The 20,563-nt window shown below is 35.8% G+C and overlaps 1 protein-coding gene across 6 annotated transcripts in view; it reads right to left on the bottom strand.

Annotated features, from left to right (window-relative positions):
- Positions 1-18,071, bottom strand: part of LOC113082025 (protein sidekick-2) — a 73,622-nt gene extending 55,551 nt beyond the window's left edge. For 5 of the 6 annotated variants that reach the window (XM_026253939.1, XM_026253942.1, XM_026253943.1 and 2 more), the window contains exons 1-3: positions 17,800-18,071; positions 7,249-7,355; positions 4,364-4,511 (exon numbers count right to left, since the gene is read on the bottom strand). In XM_026253939.1, the coding sequence (XP_026109724.1) occupies positions 4,364-4,511; positions 7,249-7,355; positions 17,800-18,050 (506 nt within the window). In that variant the 5' untranslated portion in view covers positions 18,051-18,071. The remainder of the gene's footprint in view (positions 1-4,363; positions 4,512-7,248; positions 7,356-17,799) is intronic. The other variant, XM_026253941.1, reaches the window with a different exon arrangement.
- Between the last annotated feature and the right edge of the window lie 2,492 nt (positions 18,072-20,563).

The following is a 20,563-nucleotide window of genomic DNA, read 5'->3' as shown; positions in this document are numbered from 1 at the left end:
TTAGTCTGAACGCTTTCTGTCCCGGAATTGAAAATGTATGTACGGAATACTGTCCATGTCCAGAAAGGTAAGAAAAACATCATCAAAGTAGTCCATGTGACATCAGAGGGTCATTTAGAATTTTTTCAGGCATCGAAAATACATTTTGGCCCAAAAATAAGAAAAATTACAACTATATTCAGCATTGTCTTCTCTTCCGGGTCTGTTGTGAGCACCTTCACGACGCTGCATTGACGCTGATGACGTGTTATCTTTGTTATTGAGCACACCAGAAAACACGTCAGTAGCGACGTATGTCAACAGTCACAGCAGTCGCACTCACAACAGACCCGGAAGAGAAGACAATGCTGAATAGACATTTTTGTTATTTTTGGACCAAAATGTATTTTCGATGCTTCTGACCCCTCTGATGTCACATGGACTTCTTTGATGATGTTTTTCTTACCTTTCTGGAAAATGGACAGTAGACCATACACACAGCTTCAATGGAGGGACTGAGAGCTCTCATACTAAATTTAAAATATCTGTGTTCCAAAGATAAACGGAGGTCATACGGGTTTGGAACGACATGAGGGTGAGTCATTAATGACATCATTTTCATTTTTGGGTGAACTAACCCTTTAAGCCTTCTTTTTGTTCTGCAGATATTTTCATCTTTTGTTTTTTATCCGCCATCTCTATCTTACTGTCACTCTGCTCGGCTAATGCCTTGACATCATGAGTAGACATGCCCCTTACTGCTGATTGGCTACAAGTTTGTTTTGCTACTCAGCCCGAATCAGTTTTCTAAAACATTTTTAAAAAATAACTTACCCGACCTTTGAAATTAATTACTAGCAAGCACTTCCTATATTCCCAGAAGAGAAGAGAATAGAATGTGAGTTTATTCTAAATATGCTGATTACTGTGTTTAAAGGGATTGTGTAATAGCTTGGACCAAAATATGCAATCGCACTTAATGCACTTATGCCAATGGGGGATAAAACCGACTCAAACCTGTGATTATAAACTGCAGGACACACTGAATGAAGCTTGCAAATGCATAAACATATCCTCTTTGTTCAGAGGCATGTCTGCATACCATCACCTGTCCTGTCACACTGTGAATCCTCTGTCATTACAGAGGGACTGGTTTGTACTGGCGTGTCACAATAGCTGCCCGAAACCTCAACAACCACATGTTTAAGGGTATCCTGTTGGAAACAGTAAACTCAAAGAGGAGTGTGTCGAATGAGTAACAGTCATCCACACGCTGAGGACTATTGGCCTCTTATCTAAACCCAATTCTTTAGTGGAATAGGTCGGAATGAAAAGGGACAAAATCTAAATGGAAAACAGAATAGCACCTTTCCTTTAACACTCGCTTGGAGTGGCACAGCTCCTGGAATGTGTTTACTATTCGAGGTTCTGATTATACACAACATTAGCTCTCCCAAATAACACAACAAATCAAAAGCAGTCAGTGGAAAAGGGCCTTTCAATTGCATTCCTATTCAATAATGAAAGACTAATGGCTATTGCAGTTAAACGACTGCTTTCAAACCGCTCTCTCACTCCCTGTAGGCAGGAAAGTCATGAAGGGAGGGTGCCGTCTTCGATACGCAAGGCTGCTGTGGGACACACTGATTGATGGTAAAGGAGACATCAGATGGGTCCCTTTATGGAAATGGCAGACAGACAGACAGTGATAGATAGAGAACAAACAATACAACATCTGAACACAGACAGACAGAGATAGACATATAGACTGACAGAACGACAAGACGATGGATGAATGTCGGTCGGAAAGAAAGAAAGACAGAAATACAGAAAGACAGTCAGACAGACAGAACAACTGAATGAATCAACAAATGAAAAAAAAAATGGATGTAAACCACTATAGAAAAAGCTGACAAATGATCACAGTTTGAAGTGACAATGGCATCAAGCTTCCCTGAGAGCAGCACAGCCAACAGGAGCAGCTGCAGAGCCGGGATGGAGAAGCGAGAGTCCCAGTTGCAGCATCTCAGCAAGAAATTGTCTCATCAAGGGGAAACTAGAGTCAGGGGAGCATGGAGAGAGAAAGAATGCTACTTCTGCTGGACAAGCTTTACCAATCTACAGCTCAATTTACAACAAAATCTGTTCATTTTCTTCTTGCCCGACATGAGAAAGAGAAAGAAAGAAAAAGACAATAATAATTTGGTCGATGGGCAAATGTTGGCCAGGCTTCAGTGGCTAAACACACAAGATGAAGTGTTCTGAGTGAGTTAAATGGTTTTTTGAGTTCCTATAACTGTTCTCATCTCTCACACATTCATTAAAACCACTGCTGTATCACGGACATCTATATGAACGGCATAAAACTGCAATATGAATAAATGTGTTTCTTTTGTAGGGCAAATTATAAATGCCATTGCGGAAAATAACATTAAACTATTACCTTCCACGAAAAGCAATAACTGGAATTTCATTTAAGAGAGCCTGTTTGTTTACATACTCTATTGATTACTGCAGCAATAAATCACTTAATGATGATCAAATGATGTAGAAAGCCTTTTAATTGGGCATACATCCAAATGCACATTGCCTGGACTGCACTGATGTAATAACGCTGTTCAGTCTCAGCATAGTATGCAAGATTAAAACCTGTTGAATCTTTCACAACCTAGCACTCCGTAAAATGGAGAATTATGGTTTGCAAATTAGCACATTTTTTTTTTTTTATGCAATTTCTGTGCTGTCATCCGATTTGCATTGAATTCCTCTAGTGAATCAGGTATAAAAGCTTTGCTATCAGCTGTACAAAATCATTTTTGATGTATTGAGTCTCCAAATAAACATTATGTTATGTCAATGTATGGTTTAGTAAAAAAAAAAAAAAAAAAAAAAAAAATGCATGCAAAAGCATTTTGCTTCAGGCCAAAGTATAGATGTTTAACAATTAAAGTTGGAGGTTTAGAACAAACCAAAGTGTCTATCTTTATATAGTAGTGCTACTGCAAAAATATAATAGTCTAAGACATTTCACTCACTCCTTATTTAATCATGTGATTTGTGTTGTCTTTTAAAATAAGAATGCTTGTTGTATAATTCAATCTTTCTATGTAACATAAACTTAACATAATTTGGCAAAATGTCAACAGCACTGTTAACACAAATTAGCACTGTAGGCGACTCAAAAGCGAAGTGCTAGAAAATGTCATTTTATCATCCACTGCAGTGCTCCTGTGTGCTAGAATCTCAAAGTGGCTGAAGGGAGGCAGGGTTGTGAGGTAAAAATGGAGAAATGCGGCTCTCTCCCAGGCATTGATTATCCTGCTCTCTTCTGGGCTGTGTGATTGCATGATTAGAGGGAAAAGCGACAGAGAGCGGATGAGAAGTGAGGGAGAAAGCCCTGTGCTTCTGAAAACTCTCCATTTCGTGACCCTTGGGCTGCACAGCTAGTTTTCAGCGAAACGAGGGGCCACCAAAATGAGTACAATCTGACGAAAATAAAGAGCGAGAGATTAGAATTCACCAATCTAGAGCAGACGGAGTCAGAAGCGGCAGGACGCTCTCAGACAGACTAGCAGTCCTCCATGGGCGTCTCGGTCAATGTTACGCTTATTTCCATTTTTCACAGAGTCTTTGAAACTGCGACAGAGGTGCCAATGGCCTGATTAAAATTCAATTAAATGATTTTCCTGGAATAAATGGTATCTGCTCCACTCATTTGCACGAGGTAACCTTGGCTCAGAGCTAGAAACTGATGTTCATGAGCAAGCAAAATGTATGAGAGCGCTGAAAGGAGAAAATGGCAAGGCTAACAGAGTGTGAGGAAGACAAAACAAGAAGAAAAAGAAGAAACCGAAAAAAAATTTGAAACTGCAATGTCTGATTAAAGCATTAATTCAGTCAAAATTCATGAGCAAACAACTGACGAACGGACAGACAGACAGAACGATAGATAGATAGACAGATAGACACTATTCTGGGGCAAACAATACAATGAATGAAACATAAAAAATGAAACACATGAACGATCAATAGATAGACTGCCGGACTGTAGATGTTTTTGCTCTGCAGATGTTTAGCGTCTGATTTCTGGAAAACAACTGAGCTTCTCATAACTTATCTGGGTTTTAGAGAGCACTCGTGCCAGCAAGTCAATAAATGCTTATATGACAACAAACAAACACCTCCACAAGCTCACACACACATTCAGAAACACACCTGGAAGCAATAAAACACACTGTGTGTATCTCTGGACTAAATGTATAGTTACAAAGATCCCTCAAAAACAATCACGTATTATCAACAGTACATGGAGAATGAATAAGACACAAGACACAATAAAGGCGGAATAAGCTGAAAAAGAAACCCAACAGATTCACAAACTTACATTCGACTGCTGGGAGGGATTTTGCGGCCGTCTCTGAACCAGGTAACCTGTGGTTGAGGGAAACAGCGAATGCGAGGCGCTGGTATTACGGCTCCTTCTCCTTGGGATATGGCTTGGGACCGTTCCCCTTCCTCGAAACTCCCCATATCTATAGACAAACACAAAACAAATGGTAAGAGTGAGCAAAAAACATGCATGTGTTAAAACCACTGTTGGGAAAATTACTTTAAAAAAGTAATTAGTTATAGTTACTCACTACTTGTTCCAAAAAGTAACTGAGTTCATAACTGAATTACTCTATAATAAAAGTAACTCGTTACCAGGGAAAGTAACTATTTGCGTTACTGTTAAAAAAAAAATTGCTATATGTCAAATAATTCTTCAAAGAAATATTGATAACTTTCAATATTTATTGCACGTCAACAGACAGCAAGAGTTTTATCTTCCAAGTATTATCTTTGTAAGAAAAGTGTTTTTGGCCACTAGCTTTGAAGATGCGTGTGTCACAAATTACATGTACACATTACATGCACGTTCTTGCCTTTGACCACAATGAATTTGAATTAGTGCTTATATCTCCACCTTGAAAATGCCAACTTTTTATCAGATTGCTCCTTACTCGCCATCTCTGCTGCTGCTGCGAATCTTGCGTGCGTGCGTGTGTTTTTGACGCCGCTGGCATAAAAACAATGGCTCTGATTGGCTACCATGAAACACATGACTCTGCCTTAGCCAATCATAATCGCTTATCTCGTTATTAACCCACCTGCTCACTCGCTGTGTGACCCAGGGGTGCGTTTATTAAATCAATGCAAAGTAACGCACCGCATTTAACGTCCAGTAATGTTAACGGCGTTATAACGGCGGGAAAAGTAATTAGTTAGATTACCCCGTTACTAAAAAAATAACGCCGTTACCTAACGCCGTTCTTTTAAACGGCGTTATTCCAAACACTGGTTAAAACTCTTAAATAGTGCTAAATACTGGTAAATGCTAAATACTAAATAATAGTCTAAATACTGACTAATAACTCTACTACAAATACAAACAGACTTTAATTTCTAGTACAAGGGCCTACATCAGTAGATAAAAAAAAGGCTGTGTCTATGTCGTTTTGCCATAGACACAGCAGATTTTTCCAGTGTTTTCTAGTGTCACCATCTGCTTGAGTTGGGCAGCGTTTGACAGACGTGCTCTGACACAGTGCCAGACATCGTCGTGGCTGCCGTCGGCCTGGGGATGATATGTGCCAGCTAGCTATCGGCCATGACAGTGACCAGAACTGACTCATCCGAACGGACGTTCACCATGCGTTAAATCAGCAGTCATTCATATTTACACCCCTATCTGATTCAGCAGAACTTCCTTGTTGAAGGAACACGGACACGACTAGCTAACGTCCTATTTATATGTCAATGTATTCCTTCTGGACAATCCCTGAAAAAGGTGTGTAGAGCAACTTTTACTCTCAACTTGTTTTAAAAGGGAAGTCATTTACTCTCTCTGGTGTCATTCCAACCCTGTATTATTATTACTTTCATAAATAACAAAAGAAGGTCTAAGGCAGAATGTCAGAGGAATAATGAAAGTAATATGGGGTCGGAAAGACATGAGGGTGAATAAATGAAAAAACTTTCACTCTTTCTTTTGTCAGCAAGGAAAGTTTGAAATTACCACCATTTCGAGCTGCACGGTGTGGAAGAGATTTCAAAATCAAAGGCAGCGTCTTTAATATCAAGAGCATTATTCATCAAAAAAGCTAATTATGGAAAACCACTTAAAAAAATAATACAATATCCAGCATGGCAATGTCCTGCCTTTGATATCACAATGCCGTTTCCAGTGTATTGACTCCTGTATTTGATTTCTCGCACTTCATCCTTCAAATGAAACGAAAGGTAATTGGATGTCAATTATTGCACAGGTGCTTGAAAAGGAAATGAGGGGAAAAAAATAAGGTCTGAGTACTTCCATCTTGAGCAGAAGTGAAGTATCTGCTCATATCCTGATATGAAAGGCCATAATAAGAAGCGATGGACCAATGCATCATTCAGCCTGAATAATTGGACAACAGTCGGCCATTTTTAGATTATTAGCATGGGATGCTAACTGCGAGCAAGTGGCAGTTCACAGTTATGTTAGTTCTAAAATGAAGATGACCGTGTCAACTGAAAATAAAACTGGGAAAATTTTAAGTAAACATTGTTAAAATACACTACTCTTCAAATATCTGAGTAGTATAGATTCATTAAATTTCAACGACAAATAACATTAGTTTACATAAAACTAAAATACACTCTAATTATGTATTTATGTGAACACATTATGTTAGTATTTTAATAACTTTTTATCAAGTATTTGAACAAAGTTAATGATACGTTGTGTGTGCTGAGAGATAAAAACAAACACACTGCAGGAACATAACAGCAAATTAGGCTAAAATGTTTCTATGGATCAAACGAGCAGGAAATGAGGAAGAAGTGGAGCGATCGAACTTTGATAATGATCGAAAACAGCCGAGGAGAGGTCAGTGGGCAGTGAAACTTGAGTCTGGCTCGAAAAACAGGAGACTTGCCACTTGGTTCAAGCGCAGCAGCTGTTGCTCATGCTAAACAGATTATAAAACGGAGGAATGAAATGACTTCTGAGAGAGTGAAGTGATTGGTCGACACAACCTCATCAATCTAATGAGGAAGTTAGAGTGGACCAGCTGTGGCATTGCAGAGGAGCTTTTAATGAAACAGAGGTACGCCACCTCACCAACAGCTGCCGTTCCTGTGAAACACACACACACTAGGGCACAATTTGACCGTCTGGGAACAATCACACATGGACCAACAAACACAGAAATCCAATGAAATTTAAGAGTTACTATGGTTACTCACATGCCACTTGTACTTCGGTCCTCCTCTGTAACAACGCTCCGACTCTGTTCCTCACAATACACCGATAGAAGCCAGCATGCGATCTGTCCAGAGATGGTATCAAATACCTGGGAGAGATAAAACATAGCAGGTTTACTCTTAAGACCACAATAATTAATATGCATGTAGCATGATGTAATGCCCAACTGTCAGAGTGCCTTTCATTAGTGATGCATAAGCGTTTTATGTATATTTTAAATGTACAAATGACTTTCATTCATTCTGTCACCACCGTCCTTCTCAAAGTGAACATCTCTGTAATCTGTCAAAACCGTCAGGCTCTCTCACACACTCTTCATTTCAACGTATGCTCCTTATCTTTTATGAAGCACCCCTGGGAGAATATAAATACAGCTATAAAAAATAGATTTTTTTCTATATTCCCATCTCATTGTAATGACCTTGAATTCTTCAGCTTCATTGCAGAATGTTAATGTATTTGCATTATCAGCTACCCCTCAATAGGTGGCGCTCTAACATACACAATGACTGTGTTTAGTTTTACATTCCTATTCCAGGACCCTAATTACTTATTTTGAAGCAAATATGGCAGAAAACCAACTAAGACCAAAGAACCAATAAGTCCATGTTTGTTTGTTTTTTCAACTATGAAATACTGAATTACACAAAATATGAATCTGACTGTAACACTAAATAATTTATGAAACTCACATTAATGCCTCCATAAAGGCCAGAGCAAGCAAAATGAAAAGAAAAAGGATCAGGTACAGCATGATATCTTTCTTTCTTTATTTAAAGAAATGTATTTATTCAGCAAGGGCACCAGCTGTTCAAAAGTGACACTAACAAACTTTACATAAAAAAAAAAAAAAAATATATATATATATATATATTTATTTATCGAGGACTATAAAGTTCATATATATATATATATATATATATATATATATATATATATATATATATATATATATATATAAACTTTATAGTCCTCGATAAATAAATAAATAAATAACAATCCACAAACATTTCAAGCAGCACAAATGTTTCCAGCTTTTATATTAATAAGAAATTATTCTTGAGCAGCAAATCTACATGTTAGAATAATTTCTAAAGAATAAAATGACACTGAAAACAAAATTAATGGCTGCTGAAAATTCTGTTTTGCAATCACAGGAATACATTTTCATTTTTCTATAATTTTTACTGTCAATCTCACGACCCCAAACTTTTGAAAAGTAGTGTATGCAGTCACATATATTTCTATATACAGTTACACTATAATTTAAGGTGTCCTTGTTACAGTTTAATTATTAATTTACATACTGAGTAATATGAATTAACTAGATGTACAATACTTACTATATGGTCAAGGCTAGGATTAGAGTTTGTCTTAGGGTTACTTGCATGTAATCATGCATAACATATTATTATTTTAATAGTAAGTTAATGTAACGTGTAACAAGGACACCTTAAAGTGAAGTATTACTCTATATAGTTATGTAATTGGCTTACAAATGTCAAAATGGCACATTTCAAAACTGAATGCAAGCGTGCAGCTTTTCTCTTTTGTGTCCACCAGCTAAAACTTCATTACTTTAATTTACCTCTTATTGTGAAGTGGATGAAATCGGATCATCTTCCAGACCATTTTAATTCAGTCAAACCACATTTTCTCTCAGCCCGACTGACCTGAACTCAAATTAAAATGACCTGGAGGCCCATGGGCCACACATTACCGGGCCAGAACGCTCTCCAGCCTCATGGATCAATGATGGAGAGCGATAAAAGAATGAAACTGCACAGAAATGAGCTGGATAGAAGGAAGGAATGTGAGAGGGAGAGGGAGATGAGGAAAACACTCTGCGTTTCGATCTAGATGCTTTAAAAAGCCATTGACCTCAGATGGCAATCAATACAAACAATGGAGTAGAGACAGTAAAGAGATCTGTCCAGACACACAGAATGAAACCAAGAGAGAGAGAAGAGAAAGATAATGAGAGAACATAATGCGAAGAAAAAGTCAACAAAAAAAGATGAGGATGACAGAGAGATGGACACAGAAACATGCAAACACAATGACAAGAAGGGGACAGTGATTGATTAGCCAGAAGCTGTTAGAAGAGGTTTTATTATACCTTTTTAAATATTGGCAATATTAACATAACTGCTACACTGATCACATTTTTTACATATACATTTCAGCCATGCATGGCACTTTTTCTTCACTACTATCCTTAGATTCTTACTTGAAGCCCTTCAAAATTATTTTAAGCCAGAAACATCAAACATGCTCATCTTAAAAGGCCAAGTTATTGCCTGAATAAAAGGCATTTAGAAATAACAGTCCTTCTAAATAAATCAATACATCCAGTCATAAAAATGAGCATCATATATTTGACCAAAAACATGCACCATATAAAGATCTCCGATATATAGAAGAGCTGTGAGAGGCCATCATCTGGTCCCACACTGACTCCAGACCTGTAGAGAGCGACTCAGACTGTGTGGGTGTGGGTGTAATAGAGTGGAATAGGGCTTGAATGACGGGCGTCTTGTTAAAAGTCAAGAGTTGAGGAGAGCTGTTATTAACAGGCTATAATGAAGTATCAAACGATATTAGCGATGAGGTTAGCGGGTTGCCGATCCTGCCAGGCACGGTAAATTGCTTCTTGTGTGAAGTATATTAGCGCTAATGGACTAATTAGGAAGTTTGGGGGGCTGGTGGGGGGTAGACTTTTTAGTCTGATAGCGAGACGAAGCTTCACACATGCCCTGAAACATTTGGTTGCTGTCACCCCTGCAAGCTGCAAATGCTACAAGCAGCTCGACTCTAGATAAAGAGAGAAGATTGTGTTCTGATGATATACACACACACTAACATTTACTAACAAATATAATATTTCAATGCATACTTAAAACCTCACTCCTGTGAAAACCTGTGCAGAAATCAATTAAGTTAAATAAAAACCTATAGAACAATGTTTTGTTCTATAGTAGAGTCTCACTTTAAAGAGTCAGATGCCCTGTTAAGTTTACTTCCCAGGGCACTCTTAGCCAAATAGTCGTACCCATATTCTTACAGGTGGTGCTGGGACTCGGAGTTTAACCTTGCAGAGTTTTGTGACAGATAGAATCCCGGCACGAGCGGCATATATTCAGGGTGACTTCCTCTCTATCTTCCTCTCTCCCGTTCCTTCTTTCTCTAATGAATATAATTAACCTTTAAAGAGCTGTGAGCTTGTGCAGCAGGTTGAGAGAGTCAGTAGGGGCTGGGGCTTCAGACATTGATTGATTGATGCTTCAGCCAACAGAGCGCAATGTCAGGTCCCTTTAATTAGCCTTCCGTTAACAGAGAAGAGAAAAGAGCGAGAAAGCACGGGAGCAAAAAGTAGCAGATGAAGTTCAAACGCTCCCTGGCTGAGCCGGCTGACAAACAGACACCCGTCTGGGCTGATGTTGCCTTGGAAACCCATCGCTGTTGGATGAAGTGGTGGTCTGCCGCACCGTGACTTTAACCTATTCGCAGAAGCAATTCAGCAAACTCCTCGAAGATGGCAAAGAAAAAGTTTCCATGAAAAGAAAGAAGAGTATTGATAGTTCGCCTGACTCCAATAGCCTGACTCCTGCTCACAGAATGTTATTTATGCTCACAAACATGCTTATAAAATGCTATGTGGACTTAAATAATTAAAGAGACTATCACTGGCCAGCATTTCTATAGGTCTTGAGATTTTCTGACTGCCTATTGAATTAAATACATTTACATCAGGGAATCGATGCTGTTGTAAGAACCACACATCAATAGAGAAATACTGAAAAGACTTGAATGTATACAGCATAACTAAAGCTCAAATGCTTTATTTGAGTACTGGCTGGTCTTACCATGGTCCAATATATTAGTATTTATTATTTTTTTTTATTAGTAATACTAGTAATTAAAAGTAATTTAATTTAAATAATCTTATCATACACACAAATCTATTTTATAAATTATATTTTAAACATTGACTACTGCTCAAAATATTTTGTACATTTAAATTTAAATTTTAATTGCACTTTTTAAAAACATGATCAAATGTAAAACATCATTTATAATATTTATAATAAATTATTATAATACATTCAATTATCATAAAGTAAACATTATTATTATAATACTTATTTATTGATGAATATATTATTTGTTATAGATATATTCATTATATGTATAATTTATGTATTAATGAATATTTTTTTTGCTATAGATATATTCAATATATGTATAAAACTATTTCTTATACTATAAATGTGCTTTTACGTTTTTTTATAATTTAATGAATAAATATTTAAAACCATTTAAAGAAAGACCTGCTGTAAGCTAAAAGGTTGTTAATAAACTTCATTACCTTCTTCATTAGGAGAAGGAGAAGGAGAAGGAGAAGAAGAAGAAGAAGAAGAAGAAGAAGAAGAAGAAGAAGAAGAAAAAGAAGAAGAAGAAGAAGAAGAAGAAGAAGAAGAAAATCCACCAAAATCTAAGTTAAAATACTATAGCAAACATCCAGTCAACTTTCCTATGCTCTCAACCTTCTTAAATATATTATACATGCATATTTGCCAATAAACATAATCTATTGTTTTTCTATAGTTTTATATTTAGAGAGAGCGAGCTGGCACTGTTAGGCTGTATTATATCCCGCTTGCTACCACAATTCAAATTCTATCCAAATTGAGATGTTGAATTTTAAAACCCATTCTCAATACAGTTCTGAATGGTGCACAACCCTGGCATGAACTGCATACTTATGAACATATTCAACAATGTCTGTAAAGTCAGACTGCAACAGTTCTATCGGGAGGTTACTGGAAACCAGATTATGGATGCACTCATGCATACACAGTTATAACACCAGACGCACAAACACACACACAGTTACACTAAAAGAATGCTGGGTGGAAGTCTCATATTGCAGGTGCAGAAGAGAATCCATTAGCATTGTCTGGACTGAAAGCTCGTCTCAGTAAGCGTGCTGGTATCGGGTCACAGATATCCAGAAGGCATCACAACAGACCACGCTAGTGTTTACATGAATAAAGAGAACAACACAACGCTTCTTCTGCTCCAGTGCTGTCTTTGACATTGCGTGGTTTCAGGCAAGAAGAATGAAAGGAAGAAAGCAGATCTTTTTGTACAGGCCTACGCTGCAGGTGATTCAATTTGCTGGGAGCGAAACGCAACATCGGCTCAGCCTGCAGGCAATGTTACGGGAAGCACTGATAACTTCTGCTGCCTATAGATTAATCAGTGCATATAGTTGATGAATGGCACAGCCTCTCAGTAACCAAACAACAGCGGTACTTGCTGTTATAGTGACACTAATGGCAAGGATGTTGAAATAAGAAAAGGATGTTTGCTTATATAAGAAACAAAGAGAGTTTTTATGGGCATACTAGCGAAGCACTGTTTATTTCAGTACTGGAAAACACTGTACATTGTTTATTTGAATAGCAGTCATTGACTTTAACACAACCGAACTTCTTCAAATGATATTTTTTCACTAAAACCGATCTGGAACAAGGGTGAGTCAATGATGAAAGAACTTTCTTTTTGGGTGACCTATATCTTCAAATGAATAGTTAATCCAAAAATAAAAAAAATTATTTATTCTCCAGCCATCGATTGGCATTGCGTCACTTGCTCATCATTGGATCATCTGGAGTGAATGGGTGCCATCGGAGTTAAAACAGCTGATAAAAACATCAACGATCCTCAAATAATCTACAGAGAAAAGCTGCATGTTTGTAAGTGGTTTGTAAATGGTTTTATCAGCTGTTTGGACTAACATTCTGACGGCACCCATTCACTGCAGAGCATCCATCGGTGAGCAAGAGATGTGATCAAAACAAACAAACTTAGAAAAAGAAACAATCTTATTTGTATCTTGGATAGTCTGAGAGTAAAAGTTCATCAAATTTCATAATACATAATATAATTAGATTAGCATTGGGTATTCACAATCTTAAATTAATATTTATTTGTGTGAGTTTCAAATTTCCTAAACATGCACTCCTAAAATCATTGTACCATGTAACTACAGAACTGTGTGAGAAAAATGTCATGTATCGCTACAGCTAGTTAATAGTGTAAATAGAGTGAAAAAACAAAACATATATGGCATAACAGTGTTTTATAGGATCTTTCATTGAATTTCTGTGGGAATGCTCAGTGGGAACTTATCGCTGCCATCCTCCAGACAAGACAAATTAATGCACTGAACTCCAGTTAATTTGTGCAGATTCGGTGTGAAATTGTCCCTGTTAATATGAAAATATGGTCTGAGAGTCAGCCATGAGAGAAACTTGTTTACTGAGATTTCAGCACAAGAAATTGAAACCAGAGAGTGCAAACTGGAGAGAAGAACCAAATGCCTTAAAATATTTCTGCAGGAAATTAATCTAAAATGCTAGGTTTGTCTGCTTTGTCTTTCGATTCATCTCTTAAAGCAGAATTATTATGATCCAAGGCCTTCAGAAACTACAAAAAGTAATAGTTTTCTATGCTAATTTTACATCAATTTTTCCTCAGTAGCCATTTCATCAGTCTTCAGTTTCTTAATCCTTTAAAAATCATTCTAATTTGCTGAATCTGTTTTGAAAAAATAAAATCTTATTAATACTTTGAAAACTTTCCTACTTTTTTTCAGGATTGCTTGATGAATAGAGTTGAAAACATTTATTAACTGATTTGTTTAAGCATTTATTATGAACAGAAATCTTTTTAACATCTTTACTGTCACTTTTGTTCATTTTAAGGCATCCTTGCTGAATAAGAGCAATGATGACTTTCAAAAAAATAAAAAAATAAATATATATATATATATATATATATATATATATATATATATATATATATATATATTATATATATATATATATATATATATGAAGGTAAACTAATTAACTTTTTAATAGAAATTTTAAAAGTTTAAGAAAAAATAATTTCTCCTTTCATTGGCTGGCAAAACATAATGTCAGAGTGCTTAACAAAACGGTATTTTTATTAAACTAAATCTATGATAGACTCAATTGCCTTTTCATTTTAAGATGGAGTAGGCAAAATGATTTTAATATTGGAAAAATTACACAATCATATTTAAATTCTGCATTTAATCCAGCGAGGCACTTGACAGTGTCAAACAGACCCAGAATGCATGCCTGAGCTGATGTCATTAGCGCCACAGTAACAGAGTCAGCTGAGCTGGCGTTAGAGAACAACACTACTGCCAGACAACAATTGATTGAGCTCATTTGGGAAAGTCTCCTTTGCGTACGAGAGAAGCACACACACACACACACAATTATGTGTCAGGGGGCTGGAAAGGTCATTGTAAGAGCTGGGATGCTTTTAAATGACGATTCATCACTATTTCTCCTGCATAGAAGAGTATGCATGGCCAAATTACCATTTGGCTTTGCTGACTTTACCACTTTTGCATTGCTTCGCATGTCATAGGGGAGGACGCCAGTGACACTGATGTCCCTTACAAAGACAAGTCTGTACAAATGTCCGAAAACTGGGTTTCAGTTGGGTTTCTTATGTATTACAGTAGGAAGTCTTAGTCCTGATCCATGATACTGACCTTTGATTATCTCCTTGATCTCTAGATCGTGTCCTAATCAAGCATAAGAAGAAACACTACATGTGCACAACATAAAATAAATTGTGTAAATAAAATATGAAAAAAATAAATAAATAAAGTGATAAAATAAGTGAAAAAAAAAATTAAATATTAAATTAAAATAAGATTAAAAAAAGTTATGTTCATTTATCACTTTATATACATAGAAATATACATAGCCAGAAGTCATTATATATAATTGACATATATAGATATTTTGAGATTGAACATGTTTATATACATATCATTATACAATTAAGGTCCACATTCTGATGAAGAAATCATTCTAAAAAACAAAAAAAACAATTATATATATATATATATATATATATATATATATATATATATATATATATATATATGCGCTGTTATATTCTGGATATGCTGCATACTATTTATTTATTTTATTTTATTATTTGCCATTCATTTTTAGCAATTATGTTCAGTAATTTAGTCAAATCATTAATTCACAGCATCCCAAAGTGAAATTAAATGGATTTTGTTTATGGTACAGTAGGTCTTTATATATATATATATATATATATATATATATATATATATATAAATTTATTTTAGATGTTCTTTTTTCCATGACTTTCTGTGTCTCAAAGCACTTTTTTAATAATTTTTCAAAACTTTCTGTCTCAAAGCGCTTGCTATTAATTTGGATGACAAACAAGTAGATTATGGTTTGCATAAATAGATATGGATACCTTTGACTTTAGAAAAACAAACTCCTTTTATGTTCAAAAGAAGAAAGAAAGTCATACAAGATTGGAATGACATTTTATTTTTGAGTGAAACCTTTAAGCTGAATATGCATGTGCATATTGATTATTGGAAAGAGCTCAACTGTAACTAACTTTAAGCAATATTAACGCAAACATGAGAAGAGATGGAGTAGATTGGAAGCCTCAGAAAAGCACAGTGACCAGCAAACCATCTGTATCCCGCCATGTCCCTCGCTCTAATTCAGCCAGTTTTATCTTTTTAATTAAAACTCCATTCACCACATCTCCAGAGTTTACATTATATTCGGGAGGATAGTTAATTAAAAAAAAGTCTGAATTGGATGACCTGAACACATTTGATGGCAGATACAATCGTCTTTAAAAGTGAATTCCTGCTTTTCAACACCGAATAATTATTCTTTTGAATCTTTGCCTCAACAAAATAAAGACGGAGCAATTTATGTGTCATCACATTCCTGCTTTTCTAATCACAAGTACTATTATAAGAATTATAACCTAATAAAACTAATATTTTATCATATTGGTAACTTCCATTTCTAGGGAAAGATTTTATTGGTTTTTGATGAGATGGGGAAATATAGCTTAAAAAGTGCCCATAATCGATGCTCTACTTAAAGGGATAGTTCACCTAAAAAATAACATTTCTGTTATCATTTATTCATCTTCATGTCATTCAAAGCTACAGTAAATAACTTAACCCATTTAATGATTTTTTTTTTTCTTTTTTTTTTTCTGTCTTATAAGACGATGGGGTCCAAACAACACTGAACTTCCTTTTTATGGACAAAGTATACAAATACATTTTTCTAAATATAATATTTTGTGTTCTGTTGAAGAAAGATGGATATACATATTTGGAAGAACATGAGGGTGATTTATTAATTTAAGTAAACTGAAAATAAAATCTTATATTCTTAAATGTTATTCTCAACAGGAATCATTTGGTATGATTTGACTTTGCCCTGGGTTATTTTATAATTTATATTCGTCTTAGTACACTACTGCATATATGAAAGGTCTGAAAGAGACCAAAACACATCAGAGCACCCTTTAATAAAAAATAAACTATAAATAAATAAAAAATATAAATAATAAAATAAATATTAAAAATAAGTAAATAAACAACAACAAAAACAAAGAAACATACAGTATATGTAACAACACAGCACATTTTATAATATATATATATATATATATATATATATATATATATATATATATATAATATATATATATATATATATATATATATATATATATATATATATTATATATATATAATTATATATGTATATATAATTATTTTAAAACATACAAAATATTAATCCTTGTTTATGAATACTGAAATTATGGAATTCATTTTTTTTATTTAAGTGTATTAAATTGTCATTAATGATATTATGTTATCAGTTACATCTACAGTATTGCAGTTTTTCTCAGTCGCTTTGGTACATTTCTCAAATAATACTTGACATTTGCAAAACAGTAAGTGCATTTCTCAAAACAACTCGTACAAATAGCAAAACACCATGGATTACCAGCAAAAGCCTTAGTTCATCTCTCAAAAATAAATGTCTGTGTCAATGAACATATCAGCATCAGAATGACAAGTCCTTGTGTCATTGTTCACAAACAAGATAGTCAAAATGCTTAGTCATGTTGTCAATTTAACAGTGTACCATGTTAGTATTACCTGATGTAAACTAAGGCAACAGTTTGAATGACAGTGTATTGAAGAGTATGCCGTATGCTTATATATCCATATATCTAAAAGTACACATTTACACATTACTGTATGTGGGATATTGATTGAAAGAGACTGGATAGAATTCAGTCTAATTGCAGTTTATTCATTTGCGAATAAATTCTAACATTTAGTTCATTTCTGTGTGACTTCTGCCGCCAACTTTTTTTAATAGAATGCAGAATGTTAAACAAGTCTACACTTTAAATATGTGCATTTTATGCAAGTAAATGTTCCGCACTAATACATACATATTAGCAACAAAAACCGGCTGGCTAAATCAAACCACGTTTCTGTCAATGTAAACTACATGGGTCTCCAGTGTAGACAGTTCTGATTATATCAGAAGCGATCTGGCTAGTAAATCAGTTTCATGCATGCATGAAAACACACTGACCTGTACTCCAGCGAGAACCGCGTGATCTCTGTGTCATTGTGGATCCATTTAAACTCCAAAGGCCAGCTCCCCTCGGCCATACAGGTCAGAACCAACCGGTTCCTCTCCAGGTGCAACTGACTCGGCACAGGCTCTGTTTTAAAGTATGGAGGAACATCATCTGCAGGAAGATATAAAGAAAGAGAGAGAATGTTAGAAAGTGGGAATTGCTTCTCAAAGAAAACACTGTTTGACCTGCAGCAGGTAAACATGACCAGCTCATGCTCACAGACACTTGCTGTATCGTGCCCTCAGCCAGCTGCTGATATTAGCACATAGAATTTTAATTTCTTCACATCAATTTATTATTATTATTTTTTATTATTGTTACGTGCTGTTATGTCCATTTGGGAATTCTGTGATGTGCTGCCCATGCCTTACTGCAATTGCCCCTTGTGGGATTACTAAACTAAACTGAACTGAACTAAACTAAACTATAATAGAAAGATGCTGGGAGCAGATGGAGCTGATATCCCATTCCTGTAGGAGCACGAATATCAGGAGAGCTATCAACAGATAGCCTGGTTACTTTCAACACACAGAACCAGCGAACTGCAATTTTGATTCTGAGCCTAATCATCGTTGTAAATATAGACCAAATTAATTGAGCGGTTGGATAATACAATTAAGAGATTGAATGATAATCAAGCATTAAAATTAAACTGTCAAAATGATCTATTAGGCAGACGGTTTGTGGTATCTCTCTAGTTTCACTAAACCAAGTTTTGGCCCCTCGACTGAGAACAAAAGTAATAGGGAAGTGAATACAGATTTAGCATATTTCCATTACGTTCTTCACTGTTGAGTAATTATGTATGAATGGGTACAGATGTAGTTGTTAAATATTAGAGATAGATAGATAGATAGATAGATAGATAGATAGATAGATAGATAGATAGATAGATAGATAGATAGATAGATAGATAGATAGATAGATAGATAGATAGATAGATAGATGTAGTGCCCTTTTTAACTTTGAAGTTTATACATTTAATGAAACAGCTTCAAAAACCAATGCAAACTTCTTTTCTTACTAAGTGCAATGTGAAATGGGTCACACTAGACCCAAGCACACACATATGAGCCCAAATAATTGTGCATACTTCAAAAACTATTTCACACGTTCTATGATTCAGGATGCATCAATTCTAATCTTGCATACCATTTAAGGATGGATAGCATGCAAATTAGGGTTCAACCACTGTAAAGTCTTAAATACAAGAGGGTTGATGATGTAGAAGCCGGTTAGAGGAAAAAACAGGCTAGACGAGGAGGAGGAGGAGGGGCATTAATGTGATGCACGGCTTGGGATATTCACAAAGTTTTATGAAAATGAGGTGGAAGGATTCACGCATGAGAGATTTGATTAGACGGGTGAGGCTAATTGTTCCCAAGCGTTTCGAACTCCACTTTTATCTCAGATAGAGAGATAAAGATGCAGACAGTGATAGAAAGAGAGACCGAGAACGAGTGAGACAGTTAAAACAGGCAGAAGACATTGATCATCGATGAGTATCAGGGCTCGTGTTTCTCCCTCTCATTAGAGAACAAATGATCTGGTTGACTAAAAGCCTTAATGATCCGTCAATGGAGCTAACAAACACCCTGATGGGTCTCCGAGGGGCCGAGCGGAGCGGAGATACAGCAGTAAGATCACAGAGCCTCTATTACTAATGCAGTAAATGGCAGAAAAGAGGGGATAATGCTTTATTGTAACCTTACATAAGTGGACCAGTAACAAGTGCTCTGGGACCAAATTGTGTAAATTGTACAGGGGCTTATGGGACGCATATCTTAATAGACAGATACAAAAGTGGAAAGAGGCTTTCGAAAAAAAAATGTTGTCAGATTACCACTGCAAGTCTTCAGATAAAAACGACCTTAATGGGCGCTGGCGTCAGATGAAGATGGTGAAAAGCTGTAAATTCTACAAATTGTTTTACAAAAGCCTGTTGGGGGGTTAGAGACAGAAGGTTGTATGCTCTCAGAAGACACACTGCAATTACGGGCTCTTTGCTTCTCCTGTGCTTGTTATCGTGAGTGTGCAGAAGAACGAAAGGGTCAGACGGGGTTTCCCGGGGGCCACGGTAGTTGTTTTGGCGACAGGTTGTCGAGGAGCCAAAAGGGGTCTGGTGGCTGGTGTCACAAAAGGCCGGCACAAGCTCTACACGGAGAATTACACTTCTTAACTCATTAACGAGTATCTCACACACACACATGCGCGTACACGCTGCCCAGGGGTTAACATCCATAATTAAACACAAGCTATGTGGTTTCTATTAAAAGTATGGGCACCTTTGCTCCTCTCTCTCGCTTTCTCTCATAATGAGCGATTATGTGTCGGACTCATTAAAATGAACCGAGGTGTGATGTGCTTACAAACACACAGACACAAAGCAAATATACAAATGTGCAAATTCTTATTTAATAAAGCAGATTAACTGTAGGCTATTTAGCCATTCATGAGACTAAGGGTAATTCTTTTTTCAGTGGTTTCTTTGTACTTTTGGATCTGAATTGTGAGTTCTTATGGCAGCTGTTTACTATTGTAGCAAGGGAACATGTATCTGTAACTTTCTGAGATAAATATCATCAGCTGATATACTGTGTAACCATATATACTTCTGTTTTATTTTTGGATGTACAACTTCTATTTTGTTATTTATAAAATACTGAATTAATCAAAGTATTGTGTACAAATTAAAAAGATAAAACATTATTATCA

This window comes from Carassius auratus, unplaced genomic scaffold, assembly GCF_003368295.1.
Source record: "Carassius auratus strain Wakin unplaced genomic scaffold, ASM336829v1 scaf_tig00035541, whole genome shotgun sequence".
NCBI classification, from domain to species: Eukaryota; Metazoa; Chordata; class Actinopteri; order Cypriniformes; family Cyprinidae; genus Carassius; species Carassius auratus.
This window is presented reverse-complemented; position numbering and strand designations above follow the sequence as displayed.